We start from the raw sequence: 26,653 nt of genomic DNA, 5'->3' as shown, positions 1-26,653 counted from the left end.
TGTTATGGATAACATTTCCTGCTAGTCATAAAATATAATAATTATTAAAGTCCTGATCAATATCGGCTTCTTTGAATGAAACACACTGATCAAAATCAATGACATAATCTATCATTTTGGATAAAAAATAAAAAGTTAAATGGTTAATTTGCATAAATTATGCAAATGAGACAGAGTGAGAAACAGTAAAAAATATAATGAATTAAAATAGTTTAAATTAAACTTTACAAATTAGCAAGTTAGAAGAGATGTTGTAAACAGATAGATATATAAGTTCGGCAAGGATCTTTTGGTCTTTAATAGGCCAAAAAATATACAATGTTCCCTGGAATGATACTCTCTATGTGGTGTGAGGGTATGAACACCACAATTATTCTTGTTTGATGTAAATTATAAGCGATGCAAGCACCAACCAGAAACAGATGTATGTTTTGACCTAATGTAAAGAGGTGAAAGCACTGTGTGTGTCAGTATTTAGTAGATTGGATCTATTAATCAACAGCAAAACTGTAAGAAATGGGATTATTTTTAATAGTTAATATTTTGGTTTCAAAATATCAGGATGAAATAATACAAGGCTTAGACATGCCCTTCGAACACATCAGTAGCTTGTAAGACAAAACTGAAAGCTTGTAAGTCACATAAAGTTACAAATCTTGGCACGAGTCAAACATTATTAATTTTTCATGCCTGCAGGGATTGTGCTAACTTATATAAGGAACAATCTGTGAATAGCATGGCTTGCACAAAAATTATGCTGTCATTGTAGCTTAACATGGCAAGCTCTGTACTCAAGTCTCTTGTTATTCACTGTGATTGTATTTAATCCTTCAAACAATACAAAACTTTTTTTTTAATTTTGCTCAAGATGTCGATTTTGGTACAAAAACTAAAAAAAATATTGCAGGGGAAACAAAATGACATTTAGAGGTTTGAACTGAATCATCACGGCTATAAGAGGCAAAGAAAAATCAGAAGACGTTGATACAGCATTGAATGAAGAAACAGATTAATGTTCGATAATGTGCACACACCACTGAGCTTTGCAGCTTTATTTCCCAAATCCCTTAATAATCAAGATGTAAACCTAAACAGTGACACTAAATACTGTAATGTAGTAATTACATATTGGCAACAGCCACACTTGTGAACACTTAAAGACATTGTCAGATAGATATTCCAGAAAAGTTACTATGACAGTTTTTGGGTGTGCGATGTAGAAGACAAAATCTCATTCAGACTCTTCAAAATATATTTGAAACGATACAAGTGTATCCCACAGAGGGCTGATAAAAAAGCAAGTTAGAATTATTAGTGCTGAGAGGATAGGTAGTGGAGGGTAGAAGGAAATGTGCTGAACATGCAAACTGAGTGTGAATGGAGAAAACAAACACAAAAATATACAAGACATTTTGTTGTCTGTCTGTCTGTACCTTGGGTGTCATCTTCGCAATTCTCACATATAGTCTGATTGGTGCAATTGCTGTGGCCATTGCATTGGCAAGCTATGGGAAAAAAAAGAAAAAAAAACACAACAGAATCAGAAAATAAAGTAAATGAATACAGGAATTAAATAATAATAATAGACCTACATCCAATGGACTATGACAACTGTTTGTTTTTTGAAATTAAAAATTGCATGTTTTTCACTAGGAGTTTTGGTAAGGTGGTACTATTCTTAGAAAAAAACATTGAATGAGGGGATGATTTAGAAATAAAGTATTGGGGCCAGTGTACGAGACAAAGCACTCTCTCCCCTCCTCTCTCCTCAGTGAAGTTCATAGAACAATGTTATGTGCTGGCAACAATTTGGAAGACAGTAGTTTATTATTGGAACTTTACATATCAACTGTGGACCGGGCTATTTAGATTTGTTTTGAATCTATCTCATTGTTAAGATAAAGCAGAATTGTTCATTTTTATTTGAATAAAACAAACAGTGAATTACATCGAAGTGTTAATGCCACGAGTAAAGATTAAAAGTTATGGTCAAACGCTAATTTAATGAGATTAAAATCCAGTGAAAATTTCATTATTACAAAATTGGTTGATTTTCCTGAACTAACAAAATGGACCTTTCATAACATAAATGTGATGTAATGTTCACAAAAGAAAACCAGATGATTGTCAAATGCAGGAATTGTGAATGACATTAAGGGACAAATTATCTACTTGTCACACTACTTGTAGCATAGCTTAAGGTGATAACATCTACATTAATTTTGATGGAATAAAAAAATTGCTGCTCCTGTCAGCGTGATTTTTTTCTTCTAAATGTAATCAACTGGAAAAAGGTCTACAAACAAATAATGGGGTAAAATAAATAAAGAAAAAACTACATGTATATTGTATCAAAAAAAAGCAGGGAGACAACAAAAAATGACAACAGCATGGGTAATTGTACAACGCAAGACTCAGGAAGACATCTGCCAATCTGGTAATTTATTTTGTCAGTGCAAAGTTGGAAAACTGAACAGTGCAAAAATAATTACAAACAGTATTTTATAAACATGCATTACAGGTAAACTAAAACAGTGGAATGTGAATCATTTAGATTTGTATTTACAAGAAATTCTTACAGAATTGTTGGTTTAAGGATGAGACCCAGGTTTGTGGTTGCTTATTTTCAAATCTGTATTTCACCATGAAGATGGCATTGACTACCTGCATGCGTGTTTCTCTCGAAAATGGACTATTTTACGTTTTTTTCACTTATAACAGACGTTTGGAAAACATAGTTATGTTGCAGACATCCTGATAAGCAAACTGGATATCAGATAGTGTCCAGATTGTACAGTGCGAGCCCTTGTTTTCTTGAAATGGAAGTCAAAAGTGAAAACTTCTCAATTTATGAATTAATTACTGTTGGTTTTTATTCTACTCAAGATTTCTCTCGTTTTAATAAGTTCATCAAATAATGCGATACATACAGTTTTTGGGTAGATGAGAATCTTCTGTGAAAAAAATTGGACTGTTCCATTGATACAGCGTCTGTTAAGACAGCTATTAAAGTATTGCGTGAAAGTGCTAAAATGAAAGGCTCAAAAAAGTAATTTCTCGTTTTCCTACTCGTCTGGAAACTTGTTTGAAGTGATTATTTTTTTTTCCATGGTAATTCACTTGGATAATACTGGTATCTTTGACATCCCAATCAATGAAAATAAGCATACTGTGATGGATATTTTAGGCGAAATGCAACAAATATAAACGTAAAATGTAATGAATACGTGAGATCAAGCCAAAAGCCATGTTAGTCTTTGCATAAGTGATGAAAGACATCATAACAGAGCTCGATCTGGAAGTTCTATCTAGCCCTCAGTCCTCAGCCTTGGTCATATCCAATGAAAGTTCAATGGTTGCCGCACTACGATATATTACACTAAATAATTTGTACTCAAAAACAACGTAGATTTGTGTATTATTAAATTTTCTTGGATGGCATTGCTACTTTATCATCGTTATCAGTGCCCATATCAGAGTCACAACTCAACTCATAATATGAACCAGCATCAGATAATTTTAGGTCTAACTGTACCTCTGTTTTTGTTTTTTGTTTGGCGAGCCAGGTTCTCTCTTTTTACATAAAACTTGCGATATATACCTGTTAGGACTAGCTGCAGCCTTGTTGTTGATGTTATGACTGTAGAGTATGCGCAGAACTTATCAACGAGAATGTGGCAACGATTTGCATAATCCTCTTTAACTCTATGTTAATTAGTCTCATCGTTGAGCCCGCAGGAAAACAATGACACGGGTAGTTGTTTATCATCACATTTATATTAATATTTAGCACTTTTCTGAGTACAAAATTAACTATTTTGTTTTACTAGTGTGAAGACAACCTTGCAACATTTGAAAATATGCACACACAAAAATGTCCAAAAATATGAAGCTGAGTCTCATCCTTAAGTGTTATGTTTTTCTTATTTTCATTTTTTTTATTTTCACTATATTTAACAAACGCACTAAAACATTACACTTAGAACTTCATCAGAACAGAAATCTATTCATGATCCTAATTTTATCCTGCTAAATATCACCTAGTATTGTATTATTTCAAGATTAGAGCTAATTTGAGACAAGAATATTGACATTCAAGATTTAGTTTTCAAATGAGCAAAAAACATATATGCTGTGAAATTGTTTATGTTAAGCCATTATTGAGTAGCAATTCAGCTTGATACAATCATGGAAGGTACTAACGGAAGGAGCCACAACGTCTCTCATGTGGCCACCTAAGCCTTTTAACTGGCTTATTTCCTTTTGTTTCAACCCAAGTTAATCCTGACAAGGACATTGTCTAGCCCATCTTTGATGTCGATGATAGTTTGCGATTGTAACGAGTTAACGTTACCATATATGCGCATTATGAAACTACGGTCATCACACATGCGCACTCAGTTTGTTTAGGTGTGAATATTCAAAATGCGCATTTCACAACCGGAAATTCAACAGATGGACGCTTGATTTCACAGATTTCACATGTTTTAATTATTAGCAATTGTAACAAGAACATGATTTCGAGCGTCTACAACAAAAATTCCTAAGAACTTCTAAAAAATATTATCACAGAGAAAGTGTCGAGGCATGCCCTTCTTTCGATACTATCTTTTTTGGTGGTGTCCGGTGGTCGAAAATTTCAAACAGTTTTGGGCGTCAAGCCTACGCACTGACGATGGTACCATTGACTAATGCAATCGTTATTGTCACAGGCAATCATTGATTACGTCTTATCACCATTACAAATACAAAAAGATTCATGATAGTTCATCGGTTCTTCTTCAATTGATGTTACCCGGTATATCTACCAATTTTTCAATAAAAATCGCCAAGATCTCCGGAAACAACAACATTCCAACTAAACGTCATTTTCAATCTTGTGCATGCGCAGTTCGTCTATCCTGCTACCGAACATGCCCCGAATATTACCGAATGCTCAAGATTAGGGTAACCCATTGTAAGAAGGTGCCAGAGCAAACAAAAACCAATGTTTGTGAACAAACATTGACAAACGATCATAGGGTAAAGCTAAAACAATAGCATTGTGGCTCCTTCCGTTAGTACCTTCCATGATACAATGAATAATACATACCACTAAACATCAATATTTTCTAACTATTGATTGTCTGTAATTCTGAAGAGTTTTTTTGTGCATGATATCGATGGGGTCTTTATTGTATATGACCCTTTGTACTTATTTCATACATGTACATGTATATACTTAACTAAATTTGTAGCGAGCCATTAAAACCCAATAACATAACATTGAATTAACAATAATCAACATAATTTTACCACAACATATTTAAATTTGTTCAATACTGGAATGAATGACTGGAAACTATATAAAAAAAAACGTCTTTCCCAAAACATTGTAAATGGTAAAATGTGTGCAGCACCAGAGATATCCGCCTGCACACATCAAAGGTTACTTGGTAACAAATTACAACACAAACTGTACGTCTTGTTTGTTTTCTAATTCGACCTGTACAGCCAGGTTTATACTTCCTTGGCTACACAGCAGGAGGCTAAAACAACCCTGTGAGGATGATTCATAAGGTCAAAGTTCAAACAAGAATGGAGATCAAACATGGACACCCCATTAAGAGAATCTGATATAAAAGAAAGCAAACTTGATCAGTGAGTATTATTCTTGAAGCTGAAAATGAGATAAATACAGTGAGTGAATATAAAGTCATTCTCACCTGGGCATCCTATGAAGAACCATTGTCTTGCTGGGCATGTGTTATCAAGGACAGGTTCATTTTCTTTGCCTTCCATACATACACCTAGACCTGTATTACTGCCATCATCACACCAACCACATCCGGGATTCTCGTGGCAATCCTCACATGTACGATACTGAGAACAGCCGACTTCTAAATGGAGTACAATGAATACAATGTGATTAGAAGTGACATGTGCCCTCTAGAGTTGTGATAGTGGCACTTTCGGTTGAGAACAAACTAATCAAAGTCAGAGACTAAACCGTCAAGACGTAAATGGATTGAATATTATAAAACTTTAAAATTCAAGTAATATTTGAACAGTTGTAAAAATGAGTCCTTTGAGTTTCCAAACAACAAAATCAGAATACACTCTAGTAGTCTGTTAGAGAGAAGTGGTTGGAGAACCCCCAGTTTCAATTCTCTTATATATTTTTTTTTATTTCGGGTATAGGGCAACTTTAGGTAATTTGCCCATCACACAAGTTAGATGAATCCTTACCTGGACACGTGTCTTTATTATTGTGCCAGGACATACACAATCCATATGGGAATGATGTGACATATGCATTGGAATCTACACATCGCTGGGAATTAGCACACCACATACAACCATTACTAGCACAGGCCTGACAGTCGTATTGCTCTGAACACGGCGATTTACATGTAATGTTCTGATCATCTGTAAAATAAAATATGTTATACCAATGCTTATTGGACTGCATGACAAAGTTTGAGAGATATCACCAATCACCCTGTTTCTATTCAACCATTCACGCACAATACAACATACCCCAGTAGTTACCTTCATTTCTGATTCTACACAAAGTGGTTGACCAATAGCATTCTGGTTGTAGTTGACACTGCTGACAGCTGTAGTGTTTCTCACATGGGTAATCATTTCCTTCACACTGGTCATTGTCAGTAACAGGCTGTAAGTACAAAGTAAGTGAGCGTAACTAATGACACTATGATCAAGGATTTAAAGAATAAGGGTATGTTACCAGTGTTGTATGCAATGGAGATTTAATTTGAAGTCACAAAAATCATTGCAAGATGGTCACACAACTGTAATATAAATTTACATTCATAACAGGAAATGGATGTTTAGAAGATTCACAGTCAATTCATCCCAATCCACGTTCATCCCAACACATTTGTCCCACAAGTCGATTCATTTCGGCACATATAGTATACTATATACTATATACTATAATTATGAAATATGAATAACTTGATTTGACAATTGACAGATTAACGTATTGCAACGTGTGATACAATAAATGAATGGGATTCAGTCTTCGAGGTGCTGTCGTATGTAAGATGAACACGATTAGATGCAGTTTGTTGTTTGGATCTTGTTGTGTCGAGCTAACCTAATATATTGCACAAATCAACTTTGGCACAAATTAACTTGTGAAACGAATCAACAATCCACTGTTTGGACAGTGCCTAGAGGGCGCTTCCACATACCATAGTGACTTGTGTATTACAAGGTATTGTACTGATATTGCCAGTCTACATGTTGCCACTGTGCCTTATGCAGGTTTTTTAATTTTATTTCAGACTTTGCTATTTAGTAGTGAATATTTTGTAGAAGTACAAGTTATTTATTTTTGTAATTGTACTACTGTAAAATCTGTATTAGAAGCCGTAGCTTCTATTAAAATGATACAATGAAATGAAAGGGATGCGACTTCTATTAGAGCATCTACACATATAAGAAATGGTGAACTTTTCATTCTCAGTTGTTCAAAAAGAAAGAGTGCGACTTCTATATACAGATTTTACGGTATTTAATAGCTGTGAAAATCTTTCACTCATTTATGCACACGAAAAAAACTTTTTAAGTGTCCAATGTGTTCAATGTCTTTGTCAGAAATATCATGAATATACATGCATACTTTTATCTCATAAATTATTGTCATGGTAATATATGTCATCATGTCAATGTATCCATTTGTGTACAAAGAGTTTCTTAGCAGCCATTTTCTAGAAGTCAGGCAGAATTTTTTAACAACCATGGTGGTCAAATATATAGAACACAGGATAATCAAAAACATAGATCCAGACAATGTGTAGATTGGTTATCGCCTGTGTAGTAGTAGTCCAGTGTTTTAAATCCGGTTTGGTCCCCAAAGACGAGGGTGGCCGGATTCGCCTTAAACTAGTGGCAATCGCTCTTACCTCCTCCCTCCACTTTGCACGATTTAAAGCAGGTGCTATGAACACCCAAGTTATCACATTCAGAAAACTAAGTGTCAATAATGACATTAATGTCAGACTCCTTTCCTCAAACCTTTCACCCTTCATTGACAAATTAGAAATCAATCAATAATTTGTATAGGGCCATCAAAAACTAAGTTATGTTGAAGACAGTCGATTATGTAAGCTGTTAAATAATAGGTCAGTTTTGCTTCTCCATTCATTACACCAATATCACAGCTTACGAATGTCTAGTAGAGTTGAGTTGAGTTGAGGAAGTATTTTGATTGGAAATCAAGAATCGTATAGTAAAGACAGGAAGTATACTTACATCAGTAGGGCAATTAGCAGAACATTCACCGTCACACCAACCGCAGCCGTATTCCAAAACACATTCATTACATTTCTTGATATCCATACAATCTGGATTATCTGGAAAACAATTCAGACATATTTATTCGCACTTTCACAATCACCTCCTACCAAACAGCCCTTTTCTAAATCAGCCCATACATAAAAGACAATGAGCTCAAATGAAATATATAATCCATTATATTATACAAGCCAAATATGTTGTTCTGATTGGGCAAGAGCTTGTTTTTAATTATGCAAGCCGTGGTTAAATACACTCTATGCTACAGGTTTTGATGTTTAAAAAATCCTGCTGCCAACTCAAATCGTTCATGAACCAGGAAGATTTGACGATTGTGGAACATCTTGTGGTATACCCACCTTTGGCCGTGGTTTATTGTCTCAGTAATCATACAATAAACACAACTGTTGGTTTAGATATACATGTATGTAGGAAATATGTCTAGTCAAATCTATTAGGGTTATTTGCACATTATCGATAAAATGTGCAATCTAAAATATTGATGAATGATGTCAGAATACCAGGACCCACTAACATTGAACATGCAAAGCAAGCATACAATTCTGTTGAATCAATAGAACTATAGAGGGCGCACTAATCATAGAACATGTATTCCATAGTAAGTGAGATAATAAATGGTGTGTAAAAATAAAGTTAACATTTACTATAAACCAGATCTATAGTTTCCAATGATATCACAGAGGCACGTTATTATTTTTTCACAAAGTATTTTGATGCTGGTAAACAGAAAGAAAACTCAAACAATAAACATTGAAATATTCGAGAATACCTCGGCTGTGGAGTGACAAGAACATACATGTAATCCCAGCAATACATTTTAGTGGTAAATGGAACTATAAATGTGATGACAGGATAGAATGGAACACTACTGTAAAATACTTTATTTTCGCTTGGAATTTATTTTCGCTATTTTCGCTGAGGAAATGATTCAGTGAAAATAATTAAAATCTAGTGAATATACCCTTTTTCCTATATTTCACATTCAACTTGTCAAAAATCAGTGAAAATAAATTCTGTACAAAACAACCAAAAAGTCTTTTCAGCGAAAATTAATTCAAGCTAAAATAAAGTATTTTACAGTATCTTGTGACCTTGGCAGCCATTTCTACCATTAGATTCTTTATTTTTGTGAGAGATAAATGTCCATAAATTCTACGAGACATTGAAACAACCAAGAAATGTAAAAGGACACATTATAGACATTGACCTCCAGATTACTCTCGAGATAGGAATCAAGTTGAGTTTGTATTATCAAGTCCGAAGTACAATGAGCTAGCTATTAAAATTCAGCTTAAATAATGTGTGTAACTTGGCTGATTAGTAAAGTAAGACCTGTCACCTGAAAATTCCTGAATATCTTTTGCAGTTGTTCATAATATTGCACATAAACTGGTATAACCTAAACTTTGCTGAGTAGAAACATACTTCACTAACTTATAATCAATATTTCCTAGCCACAATTAAAATTATTTCCTCCAAAGTTTATAGAAAAGTTGGTGGGTTCACTTTTATTTTCCATGCACCAACCTTTTTATATTGGGTTGTCAATTCGTTGACATAACAAAAAGATTGGGCAATGTACATTATGAACAATGCATTTTGTTATGATGTTATGATATGATAGCCAATTTGAGCAGTAAAGAGACAGACAGACATTGTACCTTGTTGATCCGGGCATTCTTTCACTATGTCGTTGGGACCAGCAGAATCATAAGAAATGCATCGACTTTCATCAGTAACCCAAGCACATGTAATACCTGGACTACCAAGTATGCATGATTCTTCATCACCAAATGCAGTGCAATCACCTATTGTGATAAAAACAAATGATCAGAGTGAGGATAAGATTGTACTCAAGCCATTACTGGTAAGAAAGCAATCACTTTTGATTACCGAGAGTTGTACATTTGACAGTAAGTGATATAATGGTTTGATATCTAATTAAGAAATAATCAGAAAGAAACAATGTTATCAGAACTGTTCTTTGGTTTGTCTTTACCTACAATCATGCATACTTTGTGGTGAACACATTTAATTTCAATGCAATCTGTCTGTAAAGGAATAAATAGAGCCTATTTGACAGTGGTACTGTATAACAGTGAAAACATGTATCTCATGGTATTTTGCACTATGGAGAATTGAGCAAAAACTATTATGTTGTTGGAGCACTTGAGTGACCTGATAGATAGATCAAGTCAGCCGATTTGAGTAGACTTTTCAAATCAAAGTGACGTGCACCAACCTCCAAGTAATGGTTAATCGTTCCACCAAGTTTGAAGAAAATCAAACAACACATGTCAAAGGTAAAAAATACCTGATTTAAGTTTGTTTCTAACAACTAAAACTGTCGGCAGTCAGCCACCTTTGATCAGATGAGAAATTGTATGTATGCCATGATGTACTGTAAAATCTGTATTAGAAGCTGCGGTTTCTATTTAAATGGTACAATGCAACAGAGGGGATGCAGCTTCTATTAGAGCATTTACACACATAAGCAATGGTGAATTTTTGGTTCTCATTTGTTCAAAAAGAATGGGTGTGACTTCTACTAGGGATGCAGTTTCTAATGCAGAATTAACGATACTGTCTATTTATGAAGTTCAAAGTGAATTGCTCAAAGCATGTACAAAGAATCTACAACAAATAATATTTAAAAAAATGGCCACCAGTCGGCCATTTTGAGTTAAACTTACAAGTCAAAGTTGCAGGCATTACTGTAAATTGTACTTACAATTTTTAATTCTTCCACAAAGTTTGAAGTAAATCAGGCAAAATGTAAATGTAAATGACAAAATGACAGAGACAAAGACTTAACTGCAAGCCCCTGTTTCAGACTTCATACACATGGAGACTAATAATAGTAGATATGAATGAAAAGTAAATACCTGGTTTATAAACAAGCAAATCGTGCATCATAACACTGTTATATCCACTAATAATGTACATCATGTCTTGGTACGTCACAGCGCTGTGTCCAAATCTACTGATGTCTTTGTGTAATTCACTAATCCAAGTAACAGTAGACCACGTTAAACAATCTATCAAAGACACGAACAATGTGATCAATAAATCAATCGGTCTGATGGTCAGTCTGGTCAATCAATTGGTCAATCTGGTGGTCAGTCTGGTCAATCAATTGGTCAATCTGGTGGTCAGTCTGGTCAATCAATTGGTCAACTAATTGGTAAGTCTGGTCAATCTGGTGGTCAGTCTATTGGTCAGTCTGATCAATTAATTGGTCAGTCTAGTAGTCAGTCTGATCAATTATTTGGTCAGTTTGGTGGTCCGTTTGGTCAATTAATTCGTCAGTCTGGTCAATTAATTCGTCAGTCTGGTGGCCAGTCTGGTCAATTAATTGGTCAGTCGAGTGGAAAGTTTGGTCAATTACTAGTAATTGATCAGTCTAGTGGTCAGTCTGTTCAATTAATTGGTCAGTCTAGTGGTCAGTCTGTTCAATTAATTGGTCAGTTTGGTGGTCAGTCTCTTCTGGCTGTATATTATTTTAAGACGAAGAAAACAAATTTAATTTCATCATGGCAAAATTGAAAATAAAAAATGTATACTTACGTAAATCAAAGGCTATCAGATTTGAGGAATAACACTTTGCACCAGTACTAGCAGCTGTATCATTGTGAGGATTTCCCCCAAATACATAAAACATACCACCCATTGAGACAGATGAATGTAAATACTGAAAGTGACCACTTGATGGCAAAACACTCCTGCAAGAAGACAAAGTACAAATCTCAGATTTGATATACAAAGATACAAGTGAAACAGAGAAATGATGCATTTCTGAAGTATTAAAAAGAGGGTCAATTCATGCCTAAAATTATTCAGATTTCTATTTTACAACAAACAATACTGTATGTCCAAAAAAAGGATTGATGAATAATGTTGAGCGATACACAGGTACAAGTAGACAAACTCATGATGTAGACATAAATACATGTACATGTAGTTTATTACAAGTTTTATAAATGTGTGCGTCAGACTCATCGCCATGATCACCTGACATTCAAAGCACAGCTTTTCCCTCAATGCCCCAGATTGCACCAGTGTAGTTCAGTGTTATGGGAAATGTTATTTGGCATGACCACCCCATTGTTTGACATGTATACAACCATTATCAGAGATATTAATCTTACGTAAGTATGTGTTAACATACAAACACTGTTGTCTGCCATGAAGGGATCTATTGTCAACCGTTTGGACCAACACTTGATTCAAATAAACCTGTGATTGACAGTCAGTACTCAATTCAATTTGATTATCATGCAATTTGCATACTGAAAACTGGTCACCATCTTTTTCTATTGTACACCCAGAATTGCACTTTTAACTCCAACTTACCAATGTCTTGTTGAAGGTTTATAAGAATACAGATCATCAGATAGATAATATGAATTCTTAGTTGCAGCTTTGTTACCACCATAGACATAGATGAGATCATTATGACTATCATATGAACTACTATGACCATATGCACCATTAACATTGACACCTGTCGTTGATGGCAGCGTCCATTTGCCAGTACCTATAGAATAAAATTAGACAGCTTCAGTTATGCATTAATCCTAGTAAATCTAAATAATAGAAGGAGCAAAGCTCAGGTGTATTCAGAGAAACTGAGGTAGATGGGGTACAAGAATGGTTTTGTTTTCATAAATATGTTTAGAGGGAAGGAGTGTTTGAGGAAGGTTATGGAGACAAAAAGATGGGGTTAGTAGTGACAGGGATATGGTGGAACTGATGGACTATAAGAAAGAAGACAGAATCTGCATAGACTAAGACACTTAGTAGGGTAGATTACTCTATAGTTTTAGAGCTACCTAATACCACAAGCCAGTGTGGAAATAGCAGTCATGTCTATCCTATCGAGAGAAGTGTGTGAGAATACTTACGTGAATCAAACTCCTGTACAATATTAGTGTATCCTAATTCAGGACTGTAACCGAATATAATTATCATAACACCATTCACCATGTGTGCTGTATGACCATCCACTGCATACCTATGACCACCTGTCTCTATATGGTGCCATGTCTCAGTAGTAATATTAAAAGACCACAGTTGAGCTACAATTTTATCTACCCCCTCTGCTGTCTCTGTACCACCATACATGAGTAGACTATCCTATAATGAAAAGAGTCAAAAGATTTCCAAAATGTCAACATGGATCTTCTTTTACAGCAAAGTATTTTTTTCATGAATTTAGTCCTCATTAAATTATTAATCATGAAGAACTGAAAAGTTCAAAAGCAATTATTTTTTTCCTTGTCCAATTAATGAAAAAGTTATGATACAGGACATAATTCCTACACAACATTTGATGTTGCAGACACTGATAGAGCATTTTTTGCTCACTGTGAGATCCTGTGTTATGCATGAAATCGAACGAAAAAACGGGACAAACAAAGGTCATAGCGTTATATCGTAGTTGGATGTGAACACTGTATAGGGTTTGTCAAAAGCAAGTATTTTGGGGTCTTTTTCTGCATTATATGATGTACACATTTTATGATGATCCAATACTTCTTACTTCAAAGATTGAGCTATAAAAAATTTTTTTGCAGCAGAGTTTTTTATGCAACTTTCATGCAGTACGCGAAATCTCGAAGTGAACGGGAAAATCTCGCAATTTATGCAGATCAGAAAACTTGCCATTACTGAGAGTTACTAAGCACAACTAAAAAGTGACTTACTTTATTGAGCACTAGTGAGTGTCCATATCTTTGTGTAGGTTTTGTCTCCGATAGGGGGAGTACAGCTTCTGCATGTCCCAAAGTAATATTATACCTAAATATGAAATAATAGTAACTAGGTAAAACAAAATTCAAAACAAAGAAAATGAAATAAAATAAAACAGAAAGCAGCAGAAGTGGAATAAATGAGAAAGAAAAAAGAAATATTATTAGAATGACTAACAGACACAGATACAACGAGCCAGCACATACTGTAGAATACTTTATTTTCGCTTGGAATTTATTTTCGCTGAAGGGATGATTCTGTGAAAATAAAATCCAGCGAATATACTTTTTTTCACTATATTTCACATTAAACTCATCAGAAATCAGTGAAAATAAATTCCATACAAAACGCCTAAAAAGCCTTTTCAGCGAAAATTAATTCCAGCAAAAATAAAGTATTCCACAGTAAGCTGCGGCTGCAAGCCTTATTATCTGGAGTTGCATGAAAACATGATTAACATCATAAAAGACTTTCGTTTTTCCACCTAACATTTTGGTACAACATTTTGTGTATTTGGATTTTAGAAAGCTACTGTAGAATACTTTTATTTCCGCTTGGAATTTATTTACGCTATTTTCGCTGACGGAATGCTTCAGTGAAAATAAAATCCAGTGAATATACTTTTTTTCCTATGTCTCACATTCAACTCATCAAAAATCAGTGCCAATAAATTCCATACAAAACACCCAAAAAGTTTTTTCATGGAAAATTAATTCCAGCTAAAATAAAATATTTCACAGTACTAGTTTCTTTGCCAATACCTCTAGTGTCTGACATTTCACAAATTTTCACCAATGACTTATATTGGGGGAGGGGGCCCTTATTGCAGTGCAGAATCATCTGAGCTCATAAAATTGTTTTGTAAAATTGGAAAAGTGATGCTATTTGTAAATACTTCAATCCCTTCTTCCTACCAGTACTTGAGAACTGCACACAATCAGCCTAATCACTATTTTGAGAAATTTCATTTGCAATGTTTTGAGTTTGTAGTACCAACAGTACTTCTCCTTAGCTCTGCTTTGCAAGCTATTGGCATATCAACTTTGACCTATCACCTTTGACATTTTTTCTGCAGGTTTTTCAAATCAAATCACGGGTAAGATTTTATCTCAGTTACAGATTAGAAATAAATATCACCTACTGCCCCCAAACACTGTTTCTGTGCGAGTGTTCTGCCCCTTTCATTAGCAATTCCAGATTTGAACCAAAAGTATACAATTTCCTTCTGATTAACATTTTTGAAAAAAATATGCAAATAACTCTGCTTGTTTATTTTGTAAAACGTGACAAAACTGTACTTTGTCACTCATGGCTTTGACCTTCACTGAAAGTGTCAGTATGTGATGTGCTAACATACTTTGCTAGGATTCTATTTATAACATTGGCAGTCACCCTGCTCGCTAATTAGCCAACTACTACTAAAACATTTTTCTAAATTTCCTCTAAGATTAATTTTCTTTAATTGAATCACCAATTAGAATAAAATATTGGATAGAAGCTGTATTTAGTAATACCCTTGAGTATTATACATCACTGTATTATAAGACCTGTGTGATCATCATGTTCAATGAACTGTTAATTTTGTCATCGTCGTTTACGTCAACTGCCACTTGTATTAATGGCGCCCTCAACTAAAAAAACTAAGTATCACTATAATATACTTTGATTAAAAATGTACATTGATTACAATATTTTTCACATTTGCTTACTGCTATACCTCTGAGCAAATTCCTAGAGAGCTTGTTAATATTCTGCAAATTACATTCAGCCTCTTTATGTACAAAATTACAGTAGAATACAGTAAACAATGTAATATAGCAAGATACGCAATTCCCCAGAGCATTAAACCATGCTGTTATTATAAGAGTTCTTCATGTTATGTTATTATATTCACCTTAAAATATCAAGGTAGTTGAGGTTGTTAGAAAAAGGATAGCCGCCAACTATCCATATTACATCCCCTTGTAGTACTGATGCATGGGAAGCTCTTCCTGGATTTAAATTATCGTAAATTAACTCCCAGTGTCCATCTGTGGGTGGAGTCAGACAATCATATCCTGTAAATATGAAAAACATTGCAATAATGGTAAATGTATGTATGTAGCTGCCCTACATGCCACTAGGACAGTAATGGGAAGTAAGTATTAAAGTCAGTATGTATGTAATGTGGTTCATGGAAGAGTATCAGTAGCAGCTACCATCGCATGGTAGTGTTGATTTCATATCAAATACAGGTTGTTATATAATTTAGTCATTCAGTTCTCTGTAGAGTGTATACCAAATCCCTTTCATTTTTATATGTTATTAAAGCAACCTCAACTCGTACAATATCAAAGCCCCCCAAGCAAGGTACAATGTAGCTAGACTTGCATGTTATTAAAGACACCAATCATAATATTACCTATGTGAAAACTACCTAGACTCAAACGTCAACAAAGCCACCAATCAAGGTATCATGTGAAAATTATTTAAACATGTACATGTATGTTTTTAAAGCCACAAAAAGTATCACTCTGGTAGGACAGTTAGGAAATAGTATGAGCTAACCAGTCAGAATGGGTGTCAGACGTGTAAAAACCAACTCCATTTTTCCCCTACTATCACAAGCCCCGGTATCCCACTCACTCAATACACAATGTACAGCATATACCCCAAACAAAATATCAAATTTGACACAGAACAAAATCCGACAGACAAAATAATCAATGAAGACGATTCCATCCTCCATTCAATTCCCTACTACATCATTTTAACAATAATATCCCATGTCATAATAATTAACCTTCTTATGCTAATTTAAATAATTACTTCTCAGATACACCCTCCTCATTACCTTGATAGTCATCTGTACATTGACATGTGAGTGTTGCTGGTTCACAATGTCCATGATCTCCACAATCATTTGGACATATTACTATATCACATGCATCACCAGACCAGCCACTCTCACAATCACATTTAGGACCTTCTGTACAATTACCATTATTAGAACAATCTTTTGGACAACTATTTACACTGTGAAGACATAATCAAAACATTCATCATTTTTAATCTTGCAATTAACAGCAATTGGCATATTATGTACAAGATCTGAACACCCAGGAAAACAGAGTACTGGGTTGTGAAAGGTAATGTCATCGAGCATAGTTGATATATTGAAGCGTGATGGTATTCAAAAGTAAAACAGGAACACACTATACTGCTTTTACATTTCAAAATGTTTTCTTTTTTGAACACAATACTGTCAAATACTTTATTTTAGCTGCAATTAATTTTCGATAAAAAGACTTTTTGAGTGTTTGGTAAGGAATTTATTTTCACTGAATCATTCCTTTAGTGAAATTTAATTCCAAGCCAAAATAAAGTATTTGTGGCTTGATAAAGTTTGGAACATTGCATGAAACAACACTCTTGAACTCATGAAACTACAAACAAGATGACGACTGAACAAAAAAATATTATGGTGCCCTAAACCTGACATGCAGCCTCCGTCCGGCACAGGTCTCTGACTGGTCAGAGAAAACATTCAAAAGTCATATTCATTGGTGATATTCAGCGTTCACGCTGCATCCAGTGACAGTATTTGACAGTATTTAAATTTTCTTAATATTCACCATTTTTAACAGTTCAATGAATGAATTAAAAGAAAAACATTACCTGTATGAAATATTAAAACCTGTCATAATATATGCTGCATCGCTATAAAAATGTAGATATGCATAACCAGATGACGTTGTCACCTCTGGTATACTTGTATTGGAGCTAGCAGTCTCTGGTACTAACAAACCACTGTTAAACGAAACAAGTACATCTTAAATAACAAACATAAATATACAACATTTGTAAAACTGGCAACCGTTAAATTATGGCTGCTATAAATATTTGATTGATAATTTGATGGTATTTGTGAGAACTAAAGACATTTATGGAATGTCCAATATGCGGCTATACAACATGTACATGCAAGTATGCGCACAAAATCTGGCACTCAAAGGGATATGCAAAAAATGATGGTCTTCAAAAACCAAGGTAGTACAATATATTCAATAAATCAGCTTTTACATTAATATACATTAGTTTGATCAACAACAAGATTACCTTAGAATATATTACACACTAAACAAACACAGTTTATGATTAGCTTACACTACACATAACTTTTTAATGAGATTAATAATGGCCGACTCACCTGACAGCTGCCACTAATGGATCATATATGCTATTACCGTCATATACGTAAAAATAATCCCAACAACATTCAGTTTCAAAATGATCAAATCTCAATCTAATAATTGAATCTAGCCTGCATTAAAAAAGGAACATAAAGATATTTACTTGACAATCTGAAGCAGTATCTTCAGATGATGTATATAACACTGAGAATGACGAATACTTTAGCATTGACTTGACAACGGTGTATCACATTGGCTGATTAACGACTGCAATTCCTAACGAGATTGTTGGAAATCAAACAAAGTTGGCTTTTTTGCCATGACTCATTCAGAAATTGTGTAAACTTACAACACATTGCATGAGCATTAAAGTTTGAGTTGCTGTTAAAAACATTGCAGCTCAGTCATTGATATGGTGGGTTAGCGTGACATGTAGTGGTTCACAATGTGCAGGTACACGTACATTGTTTTACTGTAAAATACTTTATTTAGCTGAAATTAATTTTCGCTGAAAAGACTTTTTGGGTGTTTTGTATGGAATTTATTTTCACTGACTTTTGACGAGTTCAATGTAAAGTATAAAAAAAAAAGGTATATTCGCTGGATTTTACGTGAATCATCCCTTCAGCGAAAATAGTGAAAATTAATTCTAAGCAAAAATAAAGTGTTATTCTAAAGGGAAGATCTTCACTTACTCTCCACTATCTATTAACCATGTACAAGTATGCACATGTTTGTAATTCCCCGGACCATCCGTTATGTAACCAGTTGGCGAATCTAACCTGTTGGACAAAAATAGATAAATCATTAGAGTGCAATGTGAAATTATAAACAAATCACAAGAATGTTTTTGTGTTGGATGTGCTGTATCATATGAACGGATGTATTCCATCAGAATGTTCTCATCAGATAACATTTGTCCAACATTGGTAGAAGTTACAATTCCATTACAAATTGACCATTTTAGAGTCACTTCATGACTTTTGGTGCAGTGGATCTGGTTTGCACTATTAACAATCTGATGTAATATTACCGGTATTATTTTATTTTTAATTTAAATTTTGTCATAAAATAAATAAAAAAACAAAAAATACAGTATTAAAAATTAAACAAAATAAATAACAATAATTAAAAATATTTAGCCCATACATGACATCAGATTAATATTATAATATGCAATGAGCTGCGAATATTCTAAATATTGGCGTCGTCAGGTATGGTCAAATTCTTTCACAGCTTATATATTTATAGACACAATTTTATAACCTTTTTTTATGACTACCTTGGCTCAAACACTACCACACTGTTATTTTTTATAGTATGTCTAGGACACCATGCATGAAAAAACTGATATGACACAAAAACATCTTATATGTGCAGAAATTTTGAATGGTTAAAAATGCTGTCAAATTCTAGAATTTCACCATCTTGCAATTTAAAACATCACAATATTATACACAGTTACAAATACTTAAAAACACAGAAAGCTGTCAGGTAATGATGCATTATTATTATTAAAATAATGCATTTGTTAGTTACATTAAGTTTGGTATTTCTGGCTGATAATAAATTTTTAAAAAATTATGACAGAAGCCTTTTTATTTTCAGGAAAGACGAATTTTTTATGAATTCTCTTTGAGTTTCTAACAATTTTAAATTTTGTAGCAGTTAAAATTCCTGTGAGGTGCTACAACACAGAAAGCCAGATTTTTACTTCAAAATACTGTGAAAATCATCGAATTGAAAACAATTTTCAGCAGCAAATTAAGCAGATTGCAGTAAATATAAAGTAAGATGTTGCATAATATACATGTATGTATGCCCTGGGGTGTTTTATACAGGTATAAACAAAATTACAATTCTTCAGAATAATTCACTACCAAATCAAATGCGTTTTTTTTTTATTAATTTGACCTTGTATGAATGTATTCTATTTTGTCTGAGCTGATAACATATATAGTTTATAACAGTTGATTTTGATATTTAGTACTTATGCAAATATAGTATTTTATTTTTGCAATTTTTGTCATTTTAATGTGCTATTAAATCACTTTTTTGTTTGTCACAGAATAAACAAATAAGGTCATAACTACATCACTTTCTACTCAATATTTGTCTAAATGAGCCTTCTCTGTCAGCAAACCCTCTCTATGGTACATTTATTTAGCATATCTTACATCAAGGAGGCTAATGAATGACCCTTAAAGGTTACACATCCTGGTACTTTCTCTGGGCTATCCCTGAGAATTTTTCAATTTAATAGTTTTAAACTAAACAGCAGATGTTATTGATGTTTAAAAACACGGCAACATTTGAGGACGCATAATGGTAATCCCCCCCAAATTACCAGGATGTGTGACCTTAGAATCATGCATATATATTACTATTGACACCTGTCATGTTTAAAACTGTATACAGGTTGCTTCTTAAGGGTTCTCAAATAGAAATTCGAAGGTGAAATTATAAAAAAAAAAAAAAAAAAAAAATCTGCAGTGAAAAAAAAAACAATTTCACACATCTTGAAAGAGAAAAGACATTTTTGTTTATACATGTAGCAACAACATTGAGAAAAAAAATATAGCTCAAAACTAGGTGAAGGAATAATAATATTTTCACAGTGGTTCTACGCCCTCCGCAAGTTTCTAATATTCACCCCTAAAAAGAGCAAATACAGTGTTGAGTATTCAGGATTACTAATCATACAGGAAAGGAACAATCTGATTTTATCAGAGACAGCAGGTTTCTTGCAATCAGATTAGTATTCATCAGCTACCTGCCATGCCTCCTGGGGAGACAACAGAATTTTGACAACCACGTTTTTGTCAGCGTTTCAAAGTGATTTAGAACACATTAAACATTTTGTTTAATAATGTTCATTATTTTGAAGAATTGTAATAATGTTCACTAATAAAGAAATGGAAAAATTTAAATGGACAAAATGTTATAATTTAGTATTTATACAAAGACCATTGTTTGCTGATACAGTACATTTTATTCCCTCAACAAATTGAAGAATTTATTAAAAGGTAAAAAAAAAAAGAATACGTATCACCATATGTTCTGTGGTATTTTATCTGAAAAATGAATATCAATATTAAATTCCCACAACAAACAATGGGTTTGAATAATTTGGCTTTTATGCAGTGCAGCTTGCCAGTTTGACGTTAGTACTCATGACAGGTAACATACATGTAGTCAGAGTGATTCAATTACCATGTACAGAACTGCAGTGAATGCAATGCAGTCAGATGAGCCTGGGAGAGTAAGGCGTGTAATAAGGTTGATAATTCCCCATTTACATCGCTAACTTACTATTAAATTTTTCATCAAAGTGTAATCAGACCAGGTCATTACTAATATACAATATATTAGTGGGCTACAAAGGTAAATAATGAGTATCATTATTTTGGTTGTATATGTGTTTATAAGTGACCTTGATTTCAAATCTTCCTGTCAGCTTCAGAGTTGATTCACCAATGTTTATCACTGGTGCAATTACAATCATTACAACAGAATTGTTAATGAAAAATTGTTAAAATTCATTAGTTAATTTATAAACAATGTCATAATTGTTATCAGTTTTGCAGCATCTTAGACTTGGTGTCACTAAAATGGACACTGACACATGTACATGCAGGCAGTTTACATGATTTAACTTAATTTACCATACTTGCTTATGGCATCACAGCTTATGGCATCACAGTTTATGGCATCACGTTATGAAGCTGACAAAGAATGACAACTCCATACTGAGTTATTGAGAAAATTGTGAAAATCAAAATTAATTTCCAAAAACTTTAAATATAGTTGGCACGCACAAGAAGCTGACCGTTTTGAAAGTGGAATACATGTACATAGTCTTCCGAATTGATTAATAAAAGTTACAAAGCATCCATTGATATATTCTATATCCATATCCACAATGAATTACATGTGAGCAATTTTTTGCTGAACATGGCCACGGATCCAGACCATTTATGAATGGATAGTACATGCAGCTCAAAATTAGAAAACAATTAAAGAATGGACTGTGTAAACATTTGAAGTGTATACAGATATTAGAGTTTATGTTATAATAACAGTAAAATACATGTATTGAGAAATGGTCAATTTGAATGTGATACACATGTACCTTTGTTATAGCTCCACTGTAGACTTTGTCAAGCATACCATACATGTATGAGTGAATGTCTGTCGGCGTCAACTTTTTATTTTTTCAACATCATCTTGATAACTACAAGCCGGATTGCTTTGATACTTGGTGTATACATGTATGTACCTCACTTAGATTTGTTCATTTCACGATACATTTGTAATATCTTTAATACCCTTATTTTGGTGAATATTTTTGTCATTTTGGGGAAAAAATTATATTATACATATAGGTACTACTACAAGTGGACCTCTCTCAGATGATATCTTTCATTCTTTAATTGAATAAGGCTGCTTGATAATACATTATTGCAACATGTTGTGTTCAAAATGGGTCCATGCTGTGTATACAACATATGTAAAATAAATTGATTTTACAATGCATGGTGGCAACAACAAAAATCAAAGAAAGCTTAGAAAGAACTCCCATGTGCTGAGAGTATTGAAGACACATTAAATATAATTTGAAATTACTTAGCTGAAAACTAATTATGCAAATCAGAAAATTAACATGAACAGATTTGATTGTAAAAATAATGAGGTCTGCGCAATGTAACAAAAACTCTATGTACCAAGTTTAATTGAAATGTGATTAGAACCAAAAAATTATGAATTATTATGCTAATTAGGGAAATAATATGAACAGAGTTTTACCCCAAACTAATTAGGTTTGTACATTGTCCTAGAGCATCTTTGTACTAAGTTTCATTAAAATGGAAATTAGTACTTTAGATATCAGTGTGAATGCTTAAAATTGGTTAATTATGCAAATTGTGTAATTAATATGTACAGATTTTAACCCACAATTATCCAGGTCTGTCTATTGTCCTACAGCATCCATGTATAAACATTCATTGATATGTGATGATTAGTACCTGAGATATCAGTGTGAAAGTTGGAAATTGGTTAATTATGCAAATTAGGTGATTAATATGCACAAATATTTACCAAAAACTAATTGGTCTCTGCATAATTCTAGATTCATTGAAATGTGATGATTAGTACTTTAGATATCAGTAGAAAAGCTGAAAATTAATTATGCAAATTAGGTAATTAATATGCACAATTATTTGCCCTGAAACTAATCAGGTCTCTGCATAGTCCTAAAGGATCTATGTACCAAGTTTCATTGAAATGCGATGATTAGTACTTGAGATACCCGTGGAAAAGCTGAAAATTAACTAATTATGCAAATTAGGTGATTAATATGCACAAATATTTATCCGAAACAATCAATCTCTGCATAGTCCTTGAGTATGTAAGTACCAAGTTTCATTGAAATGTAATGCTCACTACTTGTATCAAAAGCTGAAAATTAATTAATTATGCAAATTAGGTAATTATATGTACTGATATTACCATAAAAACTATCAGGTCTGTGCAGTGTCATATGACATCTATGTACCAAGTTTCATTGAAATGTGATGATTAGTACTTGAGATATCAGTGGAAAAACCGAAAATTGACTAATCATTATGCAAATTAGGTAATTAGTATCCACGGATTATTACCAAAAATTAAACAAAACCTAGCATATGTTCAGAGCATCTATGTACCAAGTTTCATCAAAATCCAATGAGTGGTTCTTTAGATATCAGTGGAACAGTCATAGAACAGCTAAAAATTAGCTAATTATCATGCAAATTAGGTAATTAACGAGCATGGATTTTTACCAAAACCTAATCAAATCTGCGCATTGGCCCAGAGCATCTATGCACCAAGTTTCATCAAAAACCGATGTATGGTTCTTGAGATAGCAGTGGAACAGTCGGACACACATACACACACACACACATACAGACACACTAACTGCAAAGACTCCCATTTTGTGCTTCGCACATGGGAGTCAATCAGCCGATAATGATGCAAATTCATGATAAAATTTAGTCATGGTTGAAGTGTTTCCAAAGCTTAGATTACATCGATAATTTAAAAAGCAACATCATATTTTGACAAGTTTTTTTTTTTTAATTTTTCATATCTTTGTTAAATACTTACATTAACAAATATTGACAAAACAAACAAAAATTGGTGGTACAGAACACAGTTCAAAAGTAAGAAGGTTAAAATTCTAAGAAAGCCCAAGTTCAAAAAGATAACATTCAAAGAGAACTTTTAAAGAGAACGTTCGGGTTCTAAACGGGAACACAATCCAAGTTGACAAGTTTCGTCTTACTACAGTGGAAGGCTTATATTTAATTTTATTAAAACACATTACTTTAATATAACTAGCAGTAACTAAATATATTTGTCAAATGTTCAATAAATCAGACATTTTCAGTGACAACAGAAAATATATACAAAGCTAATACAATGCACACTGGACACAAATAAATATCTTTCAAGCAGAAATGACACAAATAACAAGTAGGAAGTGAGGATATGACAAAAATATTTATTTTTTTCAGTTCAACAATCCTCCATTTGCACTACAGGACACAGGATATACATGTGTTCTTTCATGATCAATGTAAATGTAATTAAATTATTTATATAGCGCTGTAAATCCAGAAACATAAATAAATTTTTAAAATGTTATTCAAAACATACATCATTTTCAATAAATGGTTTTCTAAAAAGAAGGGCTCGAATTCCCTGCATTCCCAAATTCTATTATGATAAACATGCAGGTGAATAACAATGAAAATGGTGTACACTCTTAATCTTCTCACTGTCTCACATTTGTTAAATGATACAACAATTTAACGTAAATATTTATTTTCAGACAAGAATTTCTGGACTATTTGAGAATACTCGCATTATTTCTTGATGTCGTTGAAAATACGATAACGATTGCGTAAATTTTATCACTAGATCTAGTGCCATTTTGGGTTAGTGCTACTCACACTGACCACTCGTTCTATGTCCATTTTAACACACGTACATTTAACATACATACAGTTGTCATTTTAGCCATTGAGGGCGCACTTTTATTTGAAATTCAATGCCTCTGAAAAGGTTCAAATGCAGATAAGCATTTTTGTTCATGTATAGGCCATACATGCGTCAGAGGTTGAAATAAGGGGAGCTTGATGTTACTAGAATTTTCTCCAGGCTCCTAATTTTTTTTTTCAAAAAAGCCTGCTTGGCTCAACCATGTCACTGCCACATTAATTATTCCTGAAAGCTCTTTTTCATACTATAATACGCTTCACAAGATTCCTCTCTGAACCATTCTCCATATTGCTTTGTTTCGACATTGTGTCTAAGCTCTTTGTTTCTTTTCATTTGCTAATTTTTTGTAGCTAGGAGATTGCCTAGCTCCCAAATTTCCCTCCCAGTGTGTACATCTATGACAAGTAAGGTTTACAGTTGTAGTCATTCTAAACATGTATGGTAATTCTTAAAACTGTGAGTGGCAGCTAAAACTAGTGATTATATTCTTTGTACTGATCTTGTCCCATAATGATCGATTGCAACAAGTTCATGTCACTTTAAACCAAGTATTTTCCATTCAGTTAATACCATGGACAATTGTGATTGACATTTTACAATCTGAGTGAAACAAATTATCATGCATGACACAGTCTGATGGCATGCAATGTATATGCATGCAACCATTAGTTGCCATTGTCAGACATTACGGTATTATTAATTGATGTGATCACAAACTGATGCATAATTTGCTGGATTCTGCGAATGTTATTCAAGTCAAATTAGTAAGTTTTCTTCTGATGTATTTTCATGATTCATGATTACTGAATACTATACTCATCAGATGTATACAAGTAAATTGCAAATATTACAAACTGAAATAATCGCTGGTAGAAAAGATTCCAATTTGATATTTGTGATTCGTGTGGCATACATTCAAATTTTGTGTTTGATCAATCAATTTTACATGCATTGCAATGTGCTGCATAGGACATGAATAACGAACACGGTACGTCACAGCAACCTCTGACCTTTAAGTGAGTTTTAAAGAACGCAATTTACTATTAAGATTCTCAGTCACAGATAACAAAATTATTTTCCTTGACTTGCAATAATTGATCTCTGACAGAATGTTGACTTACATCTACAAGTCTGACATTTGTATTCACAGGTTAATAACTAGCAGCCTCTCAGCTGAGATAGCTCTGCTGTGATCAATGCACATTGCAATTAAAGAATAGAAGATATCATTAGAAAATGAACAATATGTATAGTATTAAAGCAATCAGACTTTTTATAACTTTTTATCAAAAATATTCATTAAAATTAGATAATTGAAGAACAAAATCATCACGAATTGAAATACCTAATGTAGTATA

At 33.4% G+C, this 26,653-nt stretch overlaps 1 protein-coding gene across 1 annotated transcript in view; it reads right to left on the bottom strand.

Annotated features, from left to right (window-relative positions):
* LOC100366336 (attractin-like protein 1) overlaps positions 1-26,653 on the bottom strand; it is a 58,738-nt gene that overhangs the window by 12,819 nt on the left and 19,266 nt on the right. The window contains exons 2-17 of the mRNA XM_085504473.1: positions 18,944-19,030; positions 18,266-18,379; positions 17,734-17,865; positions 16,910-17,091; positions 15,971-16,133; positions 14,031-14,124; positions 13,230-13,461; positions 12,679-12,862; positions 11,893-12,047; positions 11,211-11,363; positions 9,987-10,133; positions 8,263-8,363; positions 6,532-6,658; positions 6,229-6,408; positions 5,706-5,879; positions 1,434-1,505 (exon numbers count right to left, since the gene is read on the bottom strand). Coding sequence (XP_085360599.1) covers positions 1,434-1,505; positions 5,706-5,879; positions 6,229-6,408; positions 6,532-6,658; positions 8,263-8,363; positions 9,987-10,133; positions 11,211-11,363; positions 11,893-12,047; positions 12,679-12,862; positions 13,230-13,461; positions 14,031-14,124; positions 15,971-16,133; positions 16,910-17,091; positions 17,734-17,865; positions 18,266-18,379; positions 18,944-19,030 — 2,297 coding nt within the window. The remainder of the gene's footprint in view (positions 1-1,433; positions 1,506-5,705; positions 5,880-6,228; positions 6,409-6,531; positions 6,659-8,262; positions 8,364-9,986; positions 10,134-11,210; positions 11,364-11,892; positions 12,048-12,678; positions 12,863-13,229; positions 13,462-14,030; positions 14,125-15,970; positions 16,134-16,909; positions 17,092-17,733; positions 17,866-18,265; positions 18,380-18,943; positions 19,031-26,653) is intronic.

The sequence above is a fragment of the Saccoglossus kowalevskii genome, chromosome 10 (genome assembly GCF_978046115.1).
Source record: "Saccoglossus kowalevskii chromosome 10, keSacKowa6.1, whole genome shotgun sequence".
Taxonomy (NCBI): domain Eukaryota; kingdom Metazoa; phylum Hemichordata; class Enteropneusta; family Harrimaniidae; genus Saccoglossus; species Saccoglossus kowalevskii.
This window is presented reverse-complemented; position numbering and strand designations above follow the sequence as displayed.